Genomic DNA, 24,520 nt, shown 5'->3' with positions numbered 1-24,520 from the left:
AAACAATCCACTCAATGGTGTGTTTCTTAGAAGATGATAGTAGATTGAAACTATAATCAACAGCAAGAGGAACTTCTGAGATTGTAGCAACACATGGGGATTGAAAAATACACTTTTGAGCATCAGGTCATCAAAGTGATTATCAGAGAGCACTTAAATTCCTATCAGTAAATGAAAAGGAAAAACAGCCCACAAAACTAAGAATCTGAGAAACTGAAAAAGAAAATTTTAGAAAGAAGTTTATGGCTATGTGTGCCTATGGTATAAAAAGAGACAAAACTTAAATAAACAACACAATAATGAGTCTCAAGACCTTAAAAATAGGAACAAATCAAACCCCAAGTTCCTGGCAGGAAAGAAGTAATGAAGACAGGAGCAGAAATGAGTAGAAATGGAAGTAAAATATCTGGACAATCAAAATGGCAGCAGAAAGGAGGAAGTGATGACGCGGAGCAACCTGCAAAGCTTTATGGAGCTTAGTGTAGTTTTTGTCCAGTGCTCCTCAATGCTTATATTTTCCGTGAGTGCAGTTTCAAAGCCATGGAGTTCAAAGTTACCCTCTGCTATACGGAGAATTTAAGATTGTCTAGACTGAGGTCTGTTTCAAAAACCAAAAAACCCAACAGTGAATTTAAAGAAAAGCAACAACTAAAGGAAAACATGGGAAACAAAGATTTCTACTCAGGAAGCTGGAGAGGTGGCTCAAGGGTCTGAGCTCTTGCTGCTCTTCCAGAAGACCCCCAACTCAGGTCCCAGACTCAGATAAGGTTTCTATAAAACAGTTAATCCAGCTCCAGGAGATCTGGGGCCACTTTCTGGACTCAGTAGGCACAAGATACACATACACACATACACATACATGTACTACATACACATGTGCACATACACACAAAGTAACAAGTATACCTAACACACAAATAAAAAATAAAATAGAACTAAAACTATCATATACTCCAGTTACACCACTTCTCTCTCTGTCTCTGTCTCTCTGTCTCTCTGTCTGTGTGTGTGTGTGTGTGTGTGTACACATTTGATCAAGAGACCAAACCTGAGAAGCCTTAGTGCAGAGATAAGAAACCTTAGTAGCTGATATTAAAAACTAAAGACACAAAAAAGCAATTCAAACATCAAATTTCCCAAATCTAGGGAAAGCAATGGACCCAATATCACAAGATGTACAAAGGACCGCAGATAGACAGATCAGACAAGAACTTCCCCAGGACACATTGCCTCAGAATGCTGACTATGAATCAAATAAAAAACACTAACAACTGCGGTACAAAACCGTCAACACAAACACAAATGTAAGCCCCTCAGAATACAGTCAGACATCTACGAGCAAGCATGGCACAAGTTGCTCCTATTAGAAACAAACAAGAAGAGAGGTGTCCTGGATGCAGAAGGGTAGTTGGGAAGGAAGGATACCTGGTGGAGAGGGGATGGGAATAAAGATGAGTGGATAGTCAAAGCATGACGTTTATGTGTGTGTGCATGCGCATGCATGCGTGTGTGCGTGTGTGCGTGTATATGTGTCTGTGTACGCATGTGCATGTGTGAAACTGCCACAATAAAATGCATTAATTTGTATAATTAATGTGACTCCATAATACAATAAGAACAGTGGAAGAGTTCAATCATACTCAAGCATTGCTGAAAAAAATCTTAAGGAGTATAATCTTCTCAAAATTCACAGCTAGGATTTAAAATCCCTCTGTTGAGCAGGAGCAAATATGTGTAGCTTCATTGGACCCCTAGAACCTGGACTTCATATTCTGAGAATTGGTCTTTGGGATTAGGGGTGCAGCTTAGTGACCTTGTGTGTTATGTGTTGCCTGGGTTTGATGGCCATCACTAAAAACAAATAACAAAACAAGATCAGGCCTCGTTCAAAAAACACAGAAAATATTTTTCTATTTTTTACCTCTTTCTGGATTTCAAACACTTACTCTTGACTCTCAAAATCAACCATCAAAATTTCAATCAGATGTCCACTGATTTCAAAGCTTTTTCATTGTGACTTACAATTTAAAATTATATGTGATCACAGGATGAAAATACAAATATATAACTATATGCAAATATAGCATGGTAGACACTTGTCCTTCCTGCTTGTAAAAAACACTAATATTTCATTTTATTGTATCCTATCTTATCGTGATAGTTAATGTTTATTGTCAGTCTTACTGGATTTAGGATGGTGTGGAAGACACACGTGTGGGCATGTCTAAGAGGACCATTTCATAGAGATTTAACTGAAGAGGGAAGACCCACCCTGAATGTAGGCAACATTCAGTGGACTTGGGTCCTGGACTGAACAGAAAGAACACAAGAGGATAACGTGAGCACCAGTATCCATTGCTCTCTGCTTGCAGACTGTGGATGCATGTGATTAGCTACCTCATGTTCCTGCCACCACGATGGACTGTGCCCCCTCAAACCATGAGTTACAATAAACCTTCCTTCGTTGCCTTTTCCAGATATTCTGTCACAACAATAAGAAAAATAACTAATATGTTATTCAACTTGTCTTCATTCAAGAGCAACTAGCACATTGCTCTTCATAGGTAACAGAACACAGCACACTGTCAGCTATACTTTTATATCACAATAATAGCAACGCACCTTACATTTGTGCATATTCCCACACATATGTGACTATATGTGCACATGTGGTGCACATGCTTCTGTGTAGACACAGCATCATGGCATATTCAGGTCATGTAGGAAAATCTTCTATAAGGCTATGGTCATTTCCAGCCAGAAATTCAAACTCTTGTCTCTTACACTGATTTACTTAACTTTGCTCTTTACAGTGGTGGCAATGCTAGCTCCAGTTTGCTTTGTAAATTGGTCTCTATAGCATGGGTATGGAAAAACTAGCCTCCAGGTTCCTCACACTAGGGGACACCATTTCCTCCTCAAGTCCAGTTCTTGCCCTTTCTTCAGAATGGCCATCATATCCCCCACTACTGTAGCTTTTTTTTCCTTACTCTTTTGGGGGTCCTCCACCCAACTTCAAAATAAACACATGGAGACTTATTCTTACTTATGAATGCCTTGGCCTGTTGCTGGACAGCTTTTCTAACTTAAATTATCCCTTCTCTCTTTAACTACATTTTACCTCTGGGTCTTTTACCTTTCTTTTAGTCTATGTGTCTTTCTTTCCTTCTTACTCTGTGGATGCTTTGTGGCTTTGTGGCTTACCCCTAGCATCCTCCTCACCTTTTACTTTTCTGGCTTCTCTCTCTTCTCTAAATTTTCTTATCCTATCTACATGCCAGCCCCTCTCCTACCTAGCTATTGATCATTCAGCTCTTTATGACCAGTCATAGTTTTACAGAGTTAAACAAATACAACATAAAGGAATGCAACACATTTTTGCATCACTAAAAAGACAACTCCACAGAATAAATGAATATAACACATCTTAAACTAATATTCCATGATACAGTACTAAACCAGAGTGAACATTCATAGTCTCTCCCTGGAGTCCTCAGTTCATCTTGTTACCAACAATACATCATGTTGCTACAGAACCGAGTACCACTGTCATAATGCATCCCATCTCTAACTAAGACAAACTGAGCCAAGGGAACTTTTAACACTAACACATAGCACTAGAAGGTGGCTCAGAATGTGAACTGTCTGGTCATGTAAGTTCTTATGATTGTTTTATGCTCCTTCTCCTTCTTTTTCTTTTACTTTTCATGGTTGTTGGTGGCAGTGTGTTGTTTTTCTAAACTTTGTTGATGTTGTTTCTGGTAGATTTTCACTCTGTATGCTGAGATGATTTCAAATCAAGGCCAGCTCAAAATCCTATCAATCCTCCTGCATCAGCCTCCCAAGTGATACTGAGATCAGATGTAGTCACACAGTTCATGTATAATGCCACCAGCAATTGATAAGTACTTTCGTTCTTCACAGACCTTCTCTTTCCCACAAAGATGAGCCTTTTTTAGTCTTGGCTCTACATGAGACCTAACATCTGCTCTGCTGTGTCCTTAAGTTCTGGCATTATGAGCCTAGCATGGCCTTTCCTTGTAGCCACTTCTTACAGCATTGCTACAATATATGACCACATGGACATGTGACTTATCCAATGATATTGCACACACTCTGACATGAGTTTTATGAGAAGCCCGAAGGCAAATGTTGTGAAGTTAAGGGGCAAAACCATTTATCTGGTATGATTCCTTTCATCAAGTGGTATTTGCTGGTCATATCAGGCTTTGGCCCCAGGGAATAGATTGATGAGGAATGGAAGATGACCATGATAACTAGCACGACTCTGCAACCATTCCCAAAACCTGCAGCTCCAGATCTAATTCTGGAGGGAAGTTAGATGTGTGGGAAGGAATGTGGGACAGAGAGGGAGGACGTTGGAAAGAGGTGTGTGAAATGTACTCAGAGCTGGGGCAGAAGTCCAAACTCTGACCTTATGGGGATGGAGTCTTGTCTCTAAAAGGGACTTACCTGGGAATATCTTCCTCAATTGTTGCACATCCATAAAGAAACACGATCACCCCAATGACAGAAGATGGGATAAGGAATGATGTATACAATCCCAGCCAAGCAAAATAGAGCCCAATTTTCTCTCCAAAATACTTCCTGGAAAACCAAGAAAGAAAAGAAAATGAAACACATATTAGAAACATCATATACTCCCCATATTTCTTTTTGTCCTATGACTTAAAATAGATTGGCAAAAATACTCACTCTTTTTGTAATGAATTCAAAGGGATGGAGACTATGGGGGAAAGGGCCTCTGCACAAAAGAAATCAGCAACTGATCTTTGCTAAGATGGAGTACATTCCACTTGACTCACATATACGAATCAGCCTTGGTCATTTGTGGGAAGTAGAGAGCTACAAGGGAAAACCCAGCCCTAACAGCAAACCAAAAATATTCTGCCAGTTTCAGAATCCTCACCAGCATGAATAGTACATTACCATTCTAGAGCCACATGGTTCAACCCACAGAAAAGCACACAATTTAAAAACAAACTCATTTTAAATAAATTATATAAGTCATACATAGGTAGGCATGTGTACTAATGTACATAAACCAACCTATGCAACTTTAAAGAATTATTAGAAGAAATTCAATAAAATATTTGTAAAGGTGTAACAGAAACTTCTGTCTACATAAAGTTTTATTTGGGTGGGTGATTTTTATTTCTTTATTTTCTGAACCACTTTATTGAGGCAGATGGATGTACAAAAAGCTATAACTAATGTATATGACAAGTCACCATGGCACACTCCTCCCCTCCAAATACCCTTTCTTTGCTCCCTTTTTAAAATATATTTTTCTCTTGTGTTGAGAGTACTCCCATCTTAGCAAAACTCTATTTATACTCCCCAGTGTTATTCATTACAGGGTGCTGTCTATATGATGGGACTCCAGAGCTTACACATACTACATTACTAGAACTTTACACCCTCTGCCTTACATCTTCTGTTTTCCCCTTGATGTAACACTGGTAACCACAATCCCACACTCAGATTCTACATGTCCTAAAATACTAAGTTCCTCAAAGAGGTGACATCACACAGCATTTGTACTACTGCCTGGCTTATTTCACTTAGCATAGTGTCCTCCAAGTCCAGCCATATGGTTACGAATGTTAGGGCTTCCTCTTCTTGTGAGGCTGTACAACACCTCTTTGTATCATGTGCCCTGTTTTGTTTACCCATGCATCTGTGGATGGATATTTGGATTATTTCTACTTTTGGACAACAGTGAGTCATCAAGCTGTAAACATGGGAGTGAGCATCTCTCTTCAAGATCCTGACCCCAATTTCTTGGAATATATGTCCAGAAGTGTGATTGCTACATCAAATGATAACTCAATTTTTAGAGAACATGCACAATGTTTTCCACAATGTGCTTCCCCAATGTGCTTTTCCACCACCAGCTATCTCTACCTACACATCTTATCCTTTGATACTAACCAGTCTAACAAATAGGAAATAATATCTCACTCTGGTTTTGTTTCATATGTTTCTGATGACTAATGATGGAAATTTTCATTTTTATTGGCTATTTGCATGTTTTCTTTGGTGAAATGACTACTGGGTTACCTTCAGTATTTAAGTGGATTTTTAATAATCTAATCTCTCTCTCTCTCTCTCTCTCTTTCTCTCTCTTTCCTTCTATGATTAATTGGGTTTTTAATTTTCTAAGTTCTTTCTCCCTCCCTCCTTTCATCTCCTCCCTCTCTTATTGAGTTATAAGATTTTCTTGAATATAAGTCCTATGCCAGATCTTTGGTTTGCAAGTACTTGCTCTTACCTGGTCTCTTTTTTAATAACAGAAATCAGGAATTAGATATTTATTCAATGTACCCACATTGAAAAGAGGGACAAAGAGATCTAGTCACCCTTATGCTCATCTTTAGGGTCCTGAAGTGAGACAGACTGAGAACACTTTGTAGAATGATATAATTATACTTGTCTACTTTTACTTTTATTGTCTAACTGCAGCATCTGTGAGATTCCCCCCATGTTTTCCTCTACTAGTTCCAGTGAGTAGGTTTCATATAGATCTAACACATTTGAGTTGATCTTTATATAATGTAGGAAGTAAAAACCAGGTGTATTGGTGTACGCCTTTTATCCCAGCACTCAGGAGGCAGAGGCAGAGATATCTGTGAGTTCTAGGCCAGCCTGGCCTACAGATTGAGTTCCAGGACAGCCAGGGCTATTATATAGAGAAATCCTGTCTCATACCCCCTCCCATCCAAAGAATTAAATATCTAGTAATAAAATTAGCCAAGGAATAAAAGACACACAAAAAACTTTAAAACTTTTGACTACAGAAACCAAAGAAGATACAAATAAATGGAAATAGATACCTTGTTCTCATGGATTATAGAAATTAATACAACTAGTTATTAGAAAAACTTAATAACACATGCAAAATTGTAATTATTTTGTATTCTCTTTTGTCTTCTGTAATAGAGCAATTTGGAATGGTTCCTAGTTAAGTTCATTCATCCTTCCTTTTAACTGTGTTGTCTAGTGAATCTTTTAGTTCTGTCATTATATTCCTCAGCTTCAGCATTTCCACTTTATAATTTTTATTTCTTTGTTTAGTTTCTCATTTTTCCATACATCCTGCTCCTTTTTCACTTCTGATTTAAGTTCTCTCCATCTGTGCTCCTATCAGAATTGATAAGATTCTTTAAGATTATTATTGTTAATTATCTGCTGAGCAGGCTGTGGGCGATAGATCTTAATTTCTTTAGGCTCAGTTACAGGAACCTTGTTTGGTTCTTTTAGTGAGTGTTGTGGACACATGATCCTTGGAGCCCTGACTTGGCTGCCTTTGCACTTGGAAGGCAGTCACTTCTAGTTCTTTCAGGTTATTTTCATCTAGTGAAGGTCTTCATCAGTCCTGCTGGTAGATTATGGATGGATCAGCTGGTAGAGTCTGTGGGTAAGACAGGTAGGAATGTGCTGGTGCACCTAAGCCAAGTCATAAAAGTAGATCTGTTACCATGGTCTATGAATGTAGTCATTACAAGAGTCTATGATGAGAAGGGCCTGCTTCCAGGGTTCAGGAGTAGATGACATTGTCAGTTCATGGATACATGTGTTTCTATGGAATCTGTGTACAGATGGGACTGTCTTTGGGTCCCATGGGCAAGTAGTGCTATTTGTAGCTCTGTTAGAGAATGAAGAGATTCTCTATGAGGTTTCCTAATGTTTGTAAAATATCATGATAATAGAGGCATAAATAGGCCTCCTTTTGGGTGTGAACACAAGAAGAGCTACTTTCACACCTATGTGTGGAAAGGCTGAGCTGTCACTAGGTCCAAAATTAGACAAGGCTGCTTCTAGGTCCCCAGCTGGACAGATTTCTAGCAGGGACATGGGCAGGTGGTTCCATTACCAGAGGGCATAGATCTGCCTTCCCAATGCAACCAAGTGCTATAAACTCTTGTGTAAATCTCAGAGCTCTGATAAAGGCATATTTTACCTGTAGGAGAGGAGAATGGGGAACTCGGGCCTGGATGTAAAATATGAGAGAAAAATAAAATAAAAATTATCTTAAATCTGAAGTTTCAAAGGAACCAAGAAAACTCAATTTTAAAATATGACAACAGATCTGAGGAAAGATGGGATGGACACATGCATAACTTTAGATTTGACCCAGCATGGGCAGACTAAACAGTCATCAGAGCAGGAAGAAGGAATAGTTTGGTGTTGTTGCTGCTATTGTTGTTTAATTCTGGAATACTGATAACATGTGCAATTACCACACAGAATATTCTGGCAATTCCAGACACAGAACAGCTTGTACGTACCTACAAGATCTTTTTTATAGACTCCATACTACTAGTCACTAGCAAGATGACAGGCAAGGTAGAAGACTAGATAGAATATCTTTAGATGTACATAGATGTGAAATTGTGTCTATTCCCAAGACTATCTCTCCTTCAAATAAAAAAAACTAGGGTGGGAACTTGACCCTAGGACCTAGGCAAAGATCTGAAGCCACAAGAAATACTGTATATAAAACCTGTTGTCTTTAGTGGCATTATTGGGAATTGTCTTTATTCCAGAAATCACACAATTATAAATTACGAATCTGTTCCTACCAAAATAGACTGAATTTCTCTTTCACTTGATAATCCCAAGCAATGGTATAGTTTGACTGCATCGAGGTTGAGGGTAAGTACCACTGGTACACAGACACTGCAGGGGATTGAGGATGGGTTGAGGTGAGGAGCATTGAGGTGAGGAGCATTGAGGTGAGGAGCATTGAGGTGAGGAGCATTGAGGTGAGGAGCATTGAGGTGAGGAGCATTGAGGTGAGGAGCATTGAGGTGAGGAGCATTCTTCCCCTCTCCTCATTCCTCATTGAAGTTTGCATGGAGCAGCACTAGCCAAAGTTTTGTTGCTGTGGGGGAGAAGCCAAAGCATGGAGAGAGATATCACTGACACTGGCCTGAAAGGACTCCTACAAACTGAGAGTGAAAGAGAACAACAGAGACAAACCTTCAGAACTCAGGTTCTATACAGAGTGTCTTAGTTGAATTTGGACGTCAGCTTGGCTTGGCCTAGAGTCATCTGAGAGGAGAGCCTTGACGGAAGAATTGCCTGGATCAGGTTGGCCTGTAGGCATATCTGTGGATACTGTCTTAATTATTAATTGATGTAGGAGGGTCTGCACCACTTTGGGTGATACCATCTCTAGGCAGGTGGTTCTGGGTTTTATAGCTGAGCATGAACATGCAAACAATCCAGAAAGTGTTTTTCCCTTGCTACTTCTTCAAGTTCCTGGGTGACCTGTGTGCCCTATACAACCTTCCGTGTTATGTTGTGACCCAGAAGGTAAGACAAATAAACCCTTTCCTTCTCTACATGCCTTTAGTCTGTCTTTTACCACCACAACAGACATCAAGAACACAAAGCATGCCATAATAGCAGGCTATTGCTGAAGAAGCCTGAAGTTTAAGGAATCTTAAAGTGACAAAAGCAAACCTCGTCATTCTCACTAGTCCCCTCACTAATGGCCTGGATAAGGAGCATCTTTGTTCCTGGGTAGAAACGCTGCTTCTCATGGGCTCCATTCCTTTCCAACAGGATACCTCATATTCTGAAAAAAATTATGAGCTACACACAAAGTAAAATCTTATTGACTCAGATGCTACAATGAGAAGATCATTACTCATGACAATTACAAATAATATACCTAACAATCAAAAGCTATAGCACAAGGACAGCAAGATGTGGGTACACATGCTTGCCACCAATCGCAACAACTTGAGCTGGATACCTAGAAAGCACATGGTAAGAGCAAACAAATTCCTGAAAGTTGCCCTTTGGCCCCTCATGTGGGCGGTTCCATGAAGTCACCCACCTACCCAACAAACAAATACAAATAGATAAGTAATTGAACAAGTACTTTTTAAATTGTGGGGCAATATAAAAGGATCTATCACACATGTAAGTAGGGTCTCAGTAGAAATGATAATAGAATAAATATTTGCATAAATAAGTTACTACAGCTCAGAGTTTTTAAAAGTCATGAAAGACAATAAAACACAGATCAAAGTCACAGAATTCCAAGCTGAATGAGTATGAGAGCAATAAGCAGCCACCTCCCCAGGCTCAGCAAAGTGGAACTGATGAAAACCAAAGATAGAAAGAAAGATCTTTAAAAATACTGGGTGAGCAGGCACACTAAATACAGAGGGGAAGTCTCAGATGGGACTGCAGCCAATTTCTCAGCAGAAACTGTGAAAGCTAAAGAGAGTGACAACTTCAAAGTATGTAAAGAAAAAAAACCTGTTAACCTAGAATACTACACATAAAGAAAATGTCTTTCAAAATTGAAGGCAAACCCCAAATATGGCAGCAATCAAAAGCTTAATTCACTGCCAACAAAGCTGCCCTACAAAAAAATGTTGAAGGAGCTCTTTGGGCAAAATGACTATGATCCAAGCAGAAATATGGATCTGCACAAGATAGAAAGTACTAGAAACGGTAAAAAATAATGATAAATAAAAAGCATTATTTTTAATCTCCATGAACTATAATTCACTATCTGAAGTATGCTTTCTCAGTGTGGGTAACACTGTCCCCAAGGGGAGCTAACGTTGGATTTCTGGAATTCGGTTTAGAATATTAATTGTTGCTATGATCATTTAACCCTCCCAAAGGCAAGGGTAGTACATAAACAGATATATAATTTATCAATAGCATTAGGATTTCATGGGACAACTAGAGACAGAAAATGGTACTTGAGGGGAAAATGACAGAGAAATAAGGTTTAAAGCATGTGTTAAAGCAATAATAGTGACAGTGGATTGTGGGATTTATAGTGTGCATATAAATAAACTATATGATAGCAAAAATGGACAGTTAAAGGAAGGAAGTAGAAGAATATTCTTGTAAAGTGCTGAGCATGAAGGGTGCAAAGGTGTATATTTGAAAGTAGAGTGTAATACATTAAAAATGTTTTTGTAAACCCTAGAGAATAATTAAAATATGTTAATGTCAGATCTAACTAATGGACCATTATTGGAGATAAAATGGAATAATAAAATATAATAAATTAAAAATTGAAAAACTCAGGAACAAAGAGGAAACAAATAATAAAATTATAGATTTAAAGTATAAATATATTAAGGATTATATTAAGTGTTAATGGTCTCAATAGCTCAAAAGGCTGAGATTGTGAAATTAGAAAAGAAAGTAAAACTCAGCTATATATTTTTATCAGAAAGACAATTTAAATAGAAAGACATATTGGGATATAAAAAAGGTATGAGTGCATCATTACTCATTTTAAAAAGCTAAGACAAAGTAGACTTCACAACAAAGACCATTACCAGAATACAGGAGAAGCCTACATGATGATCACCAAATCAAATAAACATAAATGTCTGAGTGCATTTTCAAAATACATGCAGTAAAAATTAAAGGATAATAGACAAGTTTTCAAATAGAAACTACAGCTGCTCCTCAACTTACAATAAAGTAGTACCTATACTCATTGCAAAACATTATAAGCTGAAAATACATTCAACATGCAACCGAGTATCACAGTTTAACAGTGTGTTTCCTCATGGGAGGTCATTGTTTGCTTTCATGATTTATTGGTTTCTGTGAGTTATGCTTGTCACCACCACCATCCTCCATTGCAAAATATGACACTATAGATCTGCATATCATTAATTAGGAGAAGACCACAGTATAGTTTACATTGAACTCATGTCACTTTCACAGCATCATGAACTAAAAAAAAATCATTCAGTAAAATCAGAGATCATATACAGTGACACCCATATCCCGTTTTAGTAATTGAGAAGATAAGAAGCCATAAAGTCAGGAAGAGAGTAATGACAGCCTAAACCAAGTCAGCCTAGTTTACATTTATGGAATTTTCTACCAACTAACAACAGATTTTTATTATTTTCAATACTCAGTTATGAAAATAGGCCATATTCTTAGCCTTAAAATGAATTTAACAAATGTGAATGATTGAAATAATAAATATTTTATTCCATAACCACAACTAAATTAAACTAAAAACTGACACCAGAGTGATATCTGGGGAAAATCCCAAAATATTTGGAAATTAAGCAATATTCTTCTAAACAACTCATGGATCAAAGAAGGAATCACAGAGAAAATTGGAAAATATTTCAAACGAGTGAAAAGAAAATACAACACATCAAACTTTGCGTGGTGCCATTAAAGCCATGCATAGAGGGTAATCTAAAACATTAAATACTTGAATTAAAAACACAACGCTAAGTTGGTAATCTGAGCCTCTCCTCCAACTAGAAAAACAAGGGCAAATTCAACCCAAAAGCTAGCAGAGGAAGGAAGTAGAAATGAATCCATAAATCAATAATTGTAAGTTACCATCCAATTCAATTTATTTTTTAAATTGTGGAAGTCAAACAGATGTGCAGGAACTACATCTCGTCTATGACATGTCTATTAGTACCTCCAGGGACACAACAGAGACGTAGACCACAGGCTTTGGAACAACAAGGGCTGCATAGGAATGTTGCTTCTGCTTTCTCTGAGATGCTTTTTTCAGATTTTTTATCCTATTTCATATTTTGTTAGTTTGAAAAATGGATGAGCCAGGTTTATGAGAACAAATTAAATAAATAAATAAATGTTAACAGTTACTGATTATATCACTCTAGATTAACAGGAAGAACTGCTTGTCACACATCATAATTGTGAGTGATAATGCAAGCTGCATAATGAGTAAGATGTTTGCAGGAAGATATTCAACACAGAATATACAAATGACTTCTACCTGTTGTTAAGATATAGACACATAAGCCAATTTTTTAAAAAAAATGGGCAAAAGACTTGAGTATAGCATTGAATAGAATAACCAGTTGACCAATAAGTATGAAAGGTACTCAGTTTCCTTAATTCCCTGAAAAATTCCAGTGGGGTGAAGTCCACAGGACAGCCTCTGTTTCCTGCCCATCAGCGTGAAGGGTGACAGTTGTGGCCTTAGAAAACGTGTTTAGGACAATGAAATGACAGTTCAATTTATACAGAGTTTGCCGTGAAAGCATGGAGTCCTAAGTTTAAGCCTCAAAACTCTCAATAAAAATTCAAAACTCATAGTACACACTTATAATGCCAATGCTAGGGTTGTGGAGACAGGCAGGTTCCAGGAATTGGCTGTCTTGATGGTTCAAGGCCAAGTAATAGACCCTGTCTCAAAATACAAGATGAGGGCACGAAAGAAATGACAGCTGAGGTTGACCTCTGGCCTCCACATGCATGGGTTTACATGTGCACAGAGACCCACACACATGAACACACTAAAAGAAATCTGTCAGGCTTTCCCAGGCCCTCCAGAGTCTCATATTAAAGGCAGATTTGGTATAGTTAGCCACGTTGTGAGCAGGTGCCAGAAGGGACAACTCGGAGCCTTTCAAGTCCACAACTGGTTCTCAGGAAAGGGCTGGAGATTCACAGCCACAGAAGAAGTCAGGCAAGCCAACAAAACCCCTCTCTGATGAGGCTCAGCAATGGGACCAACACCCTCTTACATTCTTTCTCTAACTTCTGTTCTTTGAGGTAATGCAAGTGCACTGTGTGCAAAACAGCTCAGGTTTGCTCAGCAGCCTCTGCTGCAGACTAAATATGAGCTCCATCCCCTGAAAGGTCATGGTCCCCAGCTGGTAGTGAAACTTAGGGGTAAAGTCTAACTGAAAGAAGTATGTCCCTGGGGGTGGGTCCTTGGGGTATATTATTCCTGGTCACCTCCTCTCTTTCTCCTCATTTCCTGATCAGCTAGGAAGAGCAGTTCTCCTCCAGATGCTCCTGCCACTATGATATTCTGCCCAAGTATACAGGGTCAAGTAGCCATATCCAGAACCCTCTGAAAGTGAGTTCAAATGAAGTCTTCCTCTCTGAAGTTGTTTTGGTATTCTTTCCCTAGTAGTTTCTTTAGAATGATTCACAAGGCAAGGTCACAAAGGCATATATAGAAATGACAGTTTCTAGTTGAAGGGGGAAGTGAACTGCTCCTTTGCTCTTTGGGAGGGAAGAGGGGAGAGATCTTAAGGGCTGTGGTGTGAGACTCTCCCTCTCTGGGCCTTGGAGTCCTAAGCCTGTCTTATCTTTACTATCCATAGGCAATGTGGGATTGCCTCTCGATAGCCCACTCCAGCTGATTCTGGTCCAGTGGATCTTGAGAGACTGGGTACACATGACTCTGAATGTGGACAGTGGAGAGGACAGTCTTGTAGGCATATGGATGCACACATTCCCTTCTGCCCTCTGACTCAGCTACCTGGACTTGGGTGGCACCTGAGCATTGTGCTGCATTCTGAGCTTCTCTAAAGGACCCGAGGTTTTCTTTTACTTTTTAAAAAAATAAATGTATGGAATAATTGGCTTCATTATGACATTTTCATATATACATTACATATGTATATATAATATATAAATTACTCTCCTCATACCAAACTTCATTATCCTCTCTTGTTCTACCCTGCCCCCTCTTATTCTCCCTTCCTCCTTCTAATACTATCCCTTCTACTATTGTGTCATTTATGTATCAGAGAGTGAAAGCGAGAGACAGATAGACAGACAGACAGACAGACAGACAGAGAGGGTGGGCAAAATCTAGGTTCTTCATATGAGACAAAATGTGTTATTTATCTCTCTAAGTCTGAATTATTTTGCTTAACATAATGATCTCTATTTCCAACCATGTTCCTGCAAATACCATATACCACATTTCCTTGTCCATTAACTCATCAATGGACACTTCAACTGGTTCTGTATCTTGGCTATTATATTATATTCTGACTTAGATTTCTGAGTGGTATAAGTGGGCCATATATTTCTAATTTTAGTCTCTTGGGGATCCTCTAGAGTGGTTTCTATACCCTGGGCCACCCCCAGGGTAAATGGCCTCCCTGCCTTTTCCCTTTCCCTGTGATCTCTTTTACGTATACCTGGGAGAATTCTTTCGCACTTCTGCCAGTGTGTTATTCCTCTTCCTAAGATAATTTTCTTACTTTTTCTCATATAAAAAATATAAAACAACCCAAAATTGTTTTCCTGACCTATCCCCATTTGATCTAGAACCCTTCTTTGGCTCTGCTCCTGAGAAACGGGGCTCTAAAATACTCTTTAAACATACTACAACTGTTCCCACCTTGGGGGAGTGGCCATGGTTGTTCCCATTGCTTGAACCCCCTTTCTCTCACCTCCTCTGCTCATTTCCTCCTTCCCGTGGCCAGTGAATCACCTCACACAGCCCTGTACACTCATTCCATCCCAATGGTACTAACCTCTCTCCTAATATCTCACTACCCGATCCTCTTTTCTACATTTCTGCTTCAATGCTTCTCCATTGTCACGATGGAAGCAGACACCTCCTGTCCTTCAGTGACAAGAATATGTCTGACACATCACAGGAGCATGGTATTTATTTAATGAATGGCCAACTTGTCTCACACACAGAGAGACGGGCGAAGATACAGGAGGAGAGAAGAGAGGGTCATAAGGAGTTACCAAGCTGAACTCTACCATGTATAAGTGAGGGCAGTTCAGAGAAACCGAAGAGTGTGTAAAAAGCAACTCTGCTAACAAAAGAAGAGCCCAGTTCCCAATTCAGTGTCGCCTGACTTCAACCTGTCCCCTACCTATGGCAGTAGTCTTCAAGGTGACAGAGGAGATACTAAGGTAGCATTGCACCTCCAAGATTAAACACCAGTATCATCTATTTTTCATTTTAATAAAAGACTGGAATGAACACTAAGGATTGTCTAAAATGGAATTCTCCATCCTATAGTTTATAAAACCCTTTGATTTCCAAAGGAGGATTTATATAATAAAAGCAGTGGTGGTATCAGTTCCAATTCCTCTTTGCAAAAAGTCAATAAATACAGCAGGTCTTTCAGCATTTTCTGCTTATGAGTGAACAGCAAGAGCTTCCAAACGCATGTCAAGTGGTGATTAGAGACACATGCTCGTGCCCAGTCCGTGATCACTTATCGCCTGGTGGTTTTGGCCATTTTACACTGTTTTTATTCTCATTCTTAAATATTGCTTACTTTGTACCCAGGAAAAAATCTTTAAATAAAGATAGAGACATAAGGAACACTGATGGTGAGATACAGCATTTAAGTGCAGAGTATGGAAATGGTAAGAACACAGTCCACAAACTGGCCCGACTAGGCACTCACGCAGATCCACAAGTGCTGCTCCAATTTAGATCTGAAGTGTTCCCTCATGGTTCAGGCACTGAAATCCTCATATCCAGCCCATGAGACTATTGGAGGGATGTAAGAGGGGAGGTCTAGATAGTGGTCTTTGGACACTGGGGGATGGAGTGCCCTCGAATGAGATTTTAGGATCTCCATCTCTTTTCTCCTTATAAGTTGGTTGTTTGAGGGTTTGGTCATTGTAATAGAAAGCTAGCTAATATTTGAATGTAACTCAACAAAATGATTGCACTAAATAAAAAGTCATCCCTATGTCTAAAACACAGTGCTTAAAGTGAAAAAATGAAGGGAGCTAGTATGACGACCAGACCCAGTTGGTTGATAAGTTATAGGGAGTTAAACATTAACTCCTATCACCAGGGAACACACCAAGAAGTCTTTGCAACAATAACCTAAACCTTTCTCTTTTGCACATCATCTGAAGAATGAAAGATAACTACTTAGATAAATCAGCTAAATTCAAAAGGCAAGCATGTCAAATTTCAGGTTTTGTGTGTGTGTGTGTGTGTGTGTGTGTGTGTGTGTGTGTGTGTGTGTGTTTACAAGACAGGGTTTCTCTGTGTAGCTTTGAAGCCTATCCTGGCACTCGCTCTGTAGACCAGGCTGGCCTCGAACTCACAGAGATCTGCCTGCCTCAGCCTCCTGAGTGCAAATTTCAGTTTTAAAAGGCAGGACTTTGAGGACTGGAGAGATGTCTCAGTGTTAAGAGCACTGGCTGTTCTTCCAGAGGACCTGGTTTCAATTCTCAGCACCCACATAGCAACTCATAACTGTCTATAACTCCAAGATCTGACACACTCACACAGACATACATGTAGGCAAAACACCAATGTGCATAAAATAAAAGAAAATAAATTATTTTAAGTGGAATGTTTGATCAGATTATACTAGTAGTCATGCACTCCCTCTCATGGAACAGACCACAAGACCAATCAGAGAGCAGTTGGTTACCCTCATAATAATCATGCCACTATTGCATCAGTGCCTAGTGGTTCAGTCTTATATCATCCAGGCTCTACCACTGAGTCAGACTACTGATCTCTTTTCTTTCCCATCAGCCTACAAAGCACTTTCTGCCAGCATGAAAGCCAGTCAGTAGAAAGAGTGCTTCCTTGTAGGTCTGAGATTGATTTCTCTGTGTTTTGAAGCCAATAAGTGTGGTGACTTTAGCAATAGTTATTTCCATGTAATTATAGTACATAACCTACTGTTGTTATTTTGCTAAATGATCTTTTCAAAAAGCCTATTGAATATTTATGTTTATACTCATAGATCTTAGGCTATTTTCAAAATTGGGCAGAGAAAAATGACAGTAGGCAGCAGTTGATGCCAAGATTCATAACTGATAAGAAGTACTAAGAATAAATGAGTCTTCAGTGCACATTCTTCATAAGACATTGTTATCAATCCTTTATGTGACTGTTTGAAAGAAAATTACCCCCAAAGGCATGGCCTTGTTGGAGGAAGTGTGTCACTATGAAGGTAGGTTTTGAGGTCTCATACATGTTCAAGCTACACCTAGTGAGACAGACTACTTCCTGTTGCCTTCGAGTCGAGATGTAGGACTCTCAGCTACTTCTCTAGTACCATGACTGCCTGCATACCAAACATAGCACCATGATGATAATATACTAAACCTCTGAACTGTTAGGCCACCCCAATTAAATGTTTTTCCTTTATAAGAGTTGCCATGGTCATGATGTCTCTTCACAGCAATAGAAATCTTAACTAAAACACAAGTCGGTTACCAGGTACTGGGGTATTACTGTGATAGGCCCGGTGATGATTTTGTTTGAAGGAATGTAGACCTTGAGACTGTGAATTAGAAAAGCAGTTGAATGCTTTAAGTGCTGCTTAATGACCATACTTGTAGGAATATGAACTGTGGGGGCCTGAATCAAAAGGTTTCAGAAGAGAAGACTATTAATATGTGGCCCACAGATCATTCTTGTGATATTTTGGTGAACAATGTGGCTGCTCTTTGCTCTCGTCTAAAAAGTCTGCCTGAGGCTAAAAGAGTTTTAGATTAATCCAGATGACAGAGGAAATCTCAAAATGTATAGACTCTGTCATGTGGTTATTATTCTGAGAAAATAAAACTACAAAATGTACAGATTGATAAAATGGGCCCCAGCAAGTGCAATAGAGATAAATACTAAATTCAAGGAGATAAACAGACTAAGAAATGGAATAAAGGGAGTGGTGACCTCAGGGCAAGATCCCACCCAGCTAGATTCCCACATTGTGGAAAAGGACTGAAGTAAAATTTAGAGCTGGGTGTGGTTATATATATCTTTAATCTCAGCTCTCCTGAGGCAGAGGCTGACAGATCTCTGAGTTTGAGACCAGCCTGGTCTACAGAGCAAGTTCCAGGACAGCCAACTTTAAGCAGTGAAGGACAGAGCTGGAGAAAATGGAATTGAAGAAGGGGGCATGTTCTAGCCCCAGAAAGCATCAGAACTTGGCAGATTTGGCCATGTAGTTCTGGAGTTAAAGATAGAAGAAGGGGGTTATGGAATTTTCCCCCACAGCTAAAGCAAGCCACTGAGGCCAGGCATGTGGCAAGAGTGTCCCTGAATGGAGACCTAGAGAGGCCATTGCATGAAGCTGTGAAGTTGAAACCTGGATTGCCCCAGAGATCCCAAGATGTTGGAGATGTCAGAGCTGTGGAGTACTTGCTGAGAAGAGCTGCTAACAGGGAGTGGAACCATCCCAAGAGAAACAAGTGTGTTACAGTCAACAAAGCTGAAAAGAGTTGGAGATTCGAAGACCATCTTGACATCAGACATGGAGATGCAGAGTTTGGAGTTTTCCCAGCTGGTTTTTGGCCTTGTTTTGGTCTAGTATTTCCTCACTATGCTCCCTTCCCTTCATTTTGGAGTGGTAATGTATATCCTGTGCCATTATATGCTAGAAGTGTGTGATCTGCTTTTTTTTGTTTTTATTTTACAGGGGATTGCCCTTAAGAGACTGCAAGAGACTTTGAACTCCGGACTTTTAAACATTTCTGAGACTGTGATAGGCTATGGGGATTTTTGAAGTTGGACTGAATGCATTTTTGCATTATAATATGGCTACAAGCTTTTGAGGATCAGGGAGCGGGATGTGGTGGTTTGAAAGAAAATGGCTCCCAAAAGATGTGGCACTATTAGGAGACGTGACCTTGTTGGAGGAAGTGTGTCTCTGTGGAGGTGGGCTTTGAGGTCTCAGATATGCACAAGCAATGCCCAGTGAGACGATCACTTCCTGTTGCATTTGGGTGAAGATGTAAAATTCTCCAGCACCATGCCGGCCTGCACGCTGCCATACTTCCAACTGTCATGCTCCCTGCCATAATGATAATGGATTGACTGAACCTCTGAAACTGTAAGTGTCCACCACAATTAAATATTTCCTTTGTAAGAGTGGCTGTTGTCATGGTGTCTCTTCATAGCAATGATATCATTGGAGAAGAGGAAAAAAAAGAATGTAAAAGACAGAGGATTTAGAAGAATTCTGTAACATGCTATCTTTTTGGCACACCGTGTCCACGGTACTCATGAAGTCACAGTGGCTGAGATTATCTACATAAGACCTCGACAAGATGAAGCCATGCAAAACTCCAGCAAGAATGAGGAAAGAGTCACAAGGCCCTTAACAGCTGATGGGAGAAGGAGAATCATTCTTTACTGTGGTGTGGCTACTAGCAGGTTGGGCATACTCCAATGTATGGTATCACAGCCACCCACATATGGTCAGTACTAGTTGTGCTTTGTGTTACTTTTGTTTAAGAAGAGGAGGATATTTCGTTGGAATGAGAATGTGTCATTGGCATCTGGGGGAGTTGGGTAAACGGGGAGCAGATATGATCATATTTCACTAGATTCACATGAAATTCTCAAATGCTAAATTAAAAATAAAACAAAATTAAATGAATAAACTATTTGATTATTTAAAAAGTGGGGCATTTTGTCTACTTTCATGGTGTGATATGATAGTAAATTTGAATCTCTGTTTCCTAGACATCATTCTTCAAACCAAAGATGGCATACCCTGATTTTTAAAAATATATTTGTTAGAATATCTTGAGTTTTTTCTTATGTAATTTAATGTGAGAATATAAACATCATGTGCCACATTTGCTTAAAAATGGATACACTTGTCTTAATGGGGTGGATTTTATAGAAGATTGTAAGTGAATTTTATCATGTAATATCCAAATATATAACATTTATACTTCATCATGATGTTCACATAATGTCAGAGGAATTATCCTCTCTTTGGAAACGAGGTCAATGGGGATCAATTCTCCACCTTATTCTACCTTCTATATGTCACAGAGCCTCATATCCACAGGCTACACCAAGCGGCCCTCTTGACTCTTTGACCTGTCTTTTGATCAAGAGTCCTCAGCAGGAATTAAACAGTGAGACATTGACCTTCTCCAGCTTTCTAGTTGCCAAGGCAATAGTACATCAAGGGTCATCATAATGACTTCAGCATGGCTTCTCTGGATTCTGTATGCCTCCATCCTCCTGCCACCTGAGAATTGGGGTTCCAGCATCCCCTCCTATTGCTGATTTCCAGAGCACACTTTCCACCCTTTGTTGGTTTCCACTGTCCTCACTTATCATTATGGTTATGTCACCCCAATAACATATAATTCAAATATCCACACACACAAAAATGTGTGAATGGAGTTGGAAGAATTCTCTTCTACAGAATAGAGGGATATATTACAACAAGAGTTGTCAAAAATCACCACCAATAACAAGGCAGAGCCACAAACAGAATCTTGGGATATATATATATTACTTGGCATATGGCAAATAGTCAGAAAAATTAGCCTCCAACACCATAACACCACTGTTATATCAGTAGCAGTTAATTAAAAGTGGGAAGCAGGTTTTAAAATTCAACGTTCTTTAGCATCAGGACCTAAAACTTAACCACTATTTTGTAAATGGAGATATCAAAGCTGAGTACAATTCTATCCAAGACAGAGTTACTGCCCCTTAGAGAAGGAATAAAAAAAGGCAACAAAGTTTATGCCTTAGTGAACATGTGATGAATTGCAAAGGTCTTCACACCCTGGCTGGGTGCTTGCTCAGTAAACAACCTGCACAGTAGTTTCCCACTGGCAGGGTTCAAATTCCCCAGCTGATTAGTGTCTCTGTCCAACAAAGGAACCCTGTTTTCTTGAACAAAATAGCATGTAAAAACACTCTGGAAACTCTCAGGCAGAGGACTCCAGCATAACTCCATGAGATTCCTCACTCTCCATTTTTCTAAGAGGAAAACCAGCCAGATGCTACAGTCAGCATGGCCTACAGGTGAGTTTCAGGCCAACAAGTGCAACACAGTGAGACCCTGTCTCAAAAATAAGTAAACATCACAAAGAAACTAAATCTTTTGCTGAAGGCCATACTTTCCAGCTATCTGCATGTCTTGGTTTCCAGCCCCAGACCATCTATTTTAAGTTCCTTTGATCCCAGCATTGCCTGATTGCTCTGCCAATTCCAAACTTGTTCTTTCATTACTCCCTTTGCCCATCCCCCCAACCACCTACCCGACCACTATAATACTAATGAAGCAGAGAATGGGAGTGACTGGAAGGGCGGTGAAATTAATCCCATATGACAGGAACAACTCCCAAGTCTCTTCTTAATCCTAAAGGTCATGTATGCTCACATGAGTCATGTTAAAAATCATGGAAGAATAAGAGTGAGGCACTTCCAAGTTGCCCAAGTTATTTTTCCAAGTAGTAAGATACATTTCCCTGTGTGTCACAGATTCTTTTCTGTGGGTGTTTTTCAGAATAGGTTTCTCCCTATAATCTGCCTGGTGACCTCAATATGCTGCCAAGATGGTGAACTTCCTTTCTGGGAAGTCCCACACCTACCATAGGCTTTGATGAGACAACCAGTAAACAAAGTGATGGATGGGGGAACTGGGATGAACACTTCAAAAGCAGCTTTAAACACTGTCAAAACTAAAGGTCACCTTAAACACCCTGATTACAATTAAAGATGCTTGTGGGAGTTCATCAAAAACCTCTCTGCATCTCAACACGCACTTCCAACTCAGGCAGCCCTCCCTCTGATCATACATATTGGTCAGCATATCTGTGTCTTCAGACCTCACCTGCCGTGTTCTTGAATTGACTTCCTTCACGTTATTTTATCATGACTGTTAATAATACTGAAAATTTTCACAGTACTGGATAGTTGGCAAATCCCTTCATATACCAAACACATGCAATCTTGTAAGCCTCTCTTTAGGAAAGAAAATGAAGGGCATGAGTATTCAACAAGTGGCCCACGTCAAGAAGCTATGAAGGAAGGCAACTGGGATTTCTCCCATATTTTCAACCCCATCACTGTGGGCTCTTTAAACTCAACTGTCCTCTTGCTAGTTAGACCCTTCCCTCTTGTCTCCCTAGCCTGACTCCAAGCACATACCATGCGTCTTTTGCTCCCTGCACAGACATTACACAGGGACTCAATCCATTCCCAGTCACTGTTAAGGGCACACAGGAGTGAGCAGCTGCTGAGTGGAGTTGGGGATAAGTAGAAGATGCTTCAGTAGTCATTGCAAGGACCGTCGGGGATACAGCCATTTAAAAGCAACAGATTCCTCACCAGGCTTGTGATTTTATAGAATGTGCATGTGAGTAACCTTGACTGCCAGAGAGTGAAAGTAACTTGATCTTATGTATGTTCTGAGCCCCAGTACTTCATCTTAGCAATAGAACTTTAATATACCTGAACTAAGGCTCTAAGTTGAACTCTACCTGCTTTCAGACCCATGGCACAGAGCAAGGCCACACCTGGCAGACCACTTCACAAGGGGAGGGGGAGTCCCTGAATTTGTCAGCCTCAAAGAGCTCCATTCCAAGATTATAGGAGAAAGTCCTTTCAGAACCCTAGGGCACATGATAGCTTGTGTGTACACACATGGAATATAAACATCTCTTTATAAGAATTGAGAGGGAAGAAAAGCAGTGGGCTTAACAGTAGACAAAAGGAGAAACTGGCAGGAGATTGAAGGAGAGTAAAAGAATGTTGGTCCTCACAGGCAAGATGTACCCATTGGTGCAATGGTGCCATGATTATGATGGAGGTAACTAACCACTCTCTGGTTGGATTTGAGACTAGCTGAATGGGAACCCATGCTTAGTACTGTAAACCTGGTCAAGAGTTCGTGACTGGGGAGGTCATAAGACATAGAGGAGAACCTACTGTGTTATTGATTTGTTAAACGGACACATTAGTAAATTGCCTGCTAGATATTCAGGTTTATACCCATAGATTAGTGATGCTCTTAGCCTTCATCTTATAGCTGCAGGCAGAAACTAATACAGACAGGCATAACTAATCAAAGTGCAAGAATAAGTGATGGTGGAATGCATTTGGCCCTAAATGAGACATCTGTATCACCCCCTCCAAGAAACAGAGAGCATCACCAAAGCAGAAAGAATGTAAAAGCTAGAGGATAAGAAGGTGTACTGTAAAAAGACATCTTCTGGACATGACACAGTCATTGCAAGACCTACACAAGACTGGGCCCACTTCATCACAGATAAAGGATGGGGCTCATGAGGCCCCACATCTGCCCAGGAGATAATGGTATTAAATCGTGGCTGGAGGGAGGGGCTTGCCATTTTCTTCAGTGGTGTAGTTATTGAAAACTTACCCATGCCTTTCAAATAACCTCCCATTCCATGCATGCCCATAAATTCAGTGGGTCACACCCTCTATCCCCAGCAAAAGACATTAAAGTAGGTAAGAGGCTTCTTGAGAAGGATTATGTAGTGGACTTTAGTATGTGTGAAACTGTCGAAGAATCTTTAAAGTTTCTAAAAAGTGTTTCTTTCACTTTGTATTCAAGGAATTCATGGGCCTCATTAAACCCTGAGATAATAATGTTCACCAAGAGTCTACAACACTGTACTCCATAATGAATAGTGGAACTACAGGGAACCAGCAATAAAACATAGCTTCACGAATGCTCCAGTGAGAAGTGCAGACCCAACTGCTTATCTTTTGCCTCATTTGTGAATGCAGACAAGACAGTGATTGGGGGGTCAACAGTGGCAAGAAACTGGTAAAAGACAAGAGTTACCAGATCCTCTTCAAGGCAAGCAGCATAGGCTGAAGGAATGAAGGGACTACAGTCAGGTTAGTAAGATTGGTTCCTAAGACACCTACATTTTCTTTCCATGAACACCAATCTTATTATTTTGAGACAAATGCATTACTAACATATGGATTAGATTCCACCTCCCCACCCCCATCTCTCTC

At 39.8% G+C, this 24,520-nt stretch overlaps 1 protein-coding gene across 1 annotated transcript in view; it reads right to left on the bottom strand.

The window, feature by feature from the left end:
* The window catches only part of Ano2 (anoctamin 2), a 332,087-nt gene that overhangs the window by 156,463 nt on the left and 151,104 nt on the right, over positions 1–24,520 (bottom strand). Inside the window, exon 11 of the mRNA XM_040737100.1 lies at positions 4,474–4,608. Within this exon, the coding sequence (XP_040593034.1) occupies positions 4,474–4,608 (135 nt within the window). The remainder of the gene's footprint in view (positions 1–4,473; positions 4,609–24,520) is intronic.

Source organism: Mesocricetus auratus, unplaced genomic scaffold (genome assembly GCF_017639785.1).
Source record: "Mesocricetus auratus isolate SY011 unplaced genomic scaffold, BCM_Maur_2.0 Super-Scaffold_100676, whole genome shotgun sequence".
NCBI lineage: Eukaryota > Metazoa > Chordata > Mammalia > Rodentia > Cricetidae > Mesocricetus > Mesocricetus auratus.
This window is presented reverse-complemented; position numbering and strand designations above follow the sequence as displayed.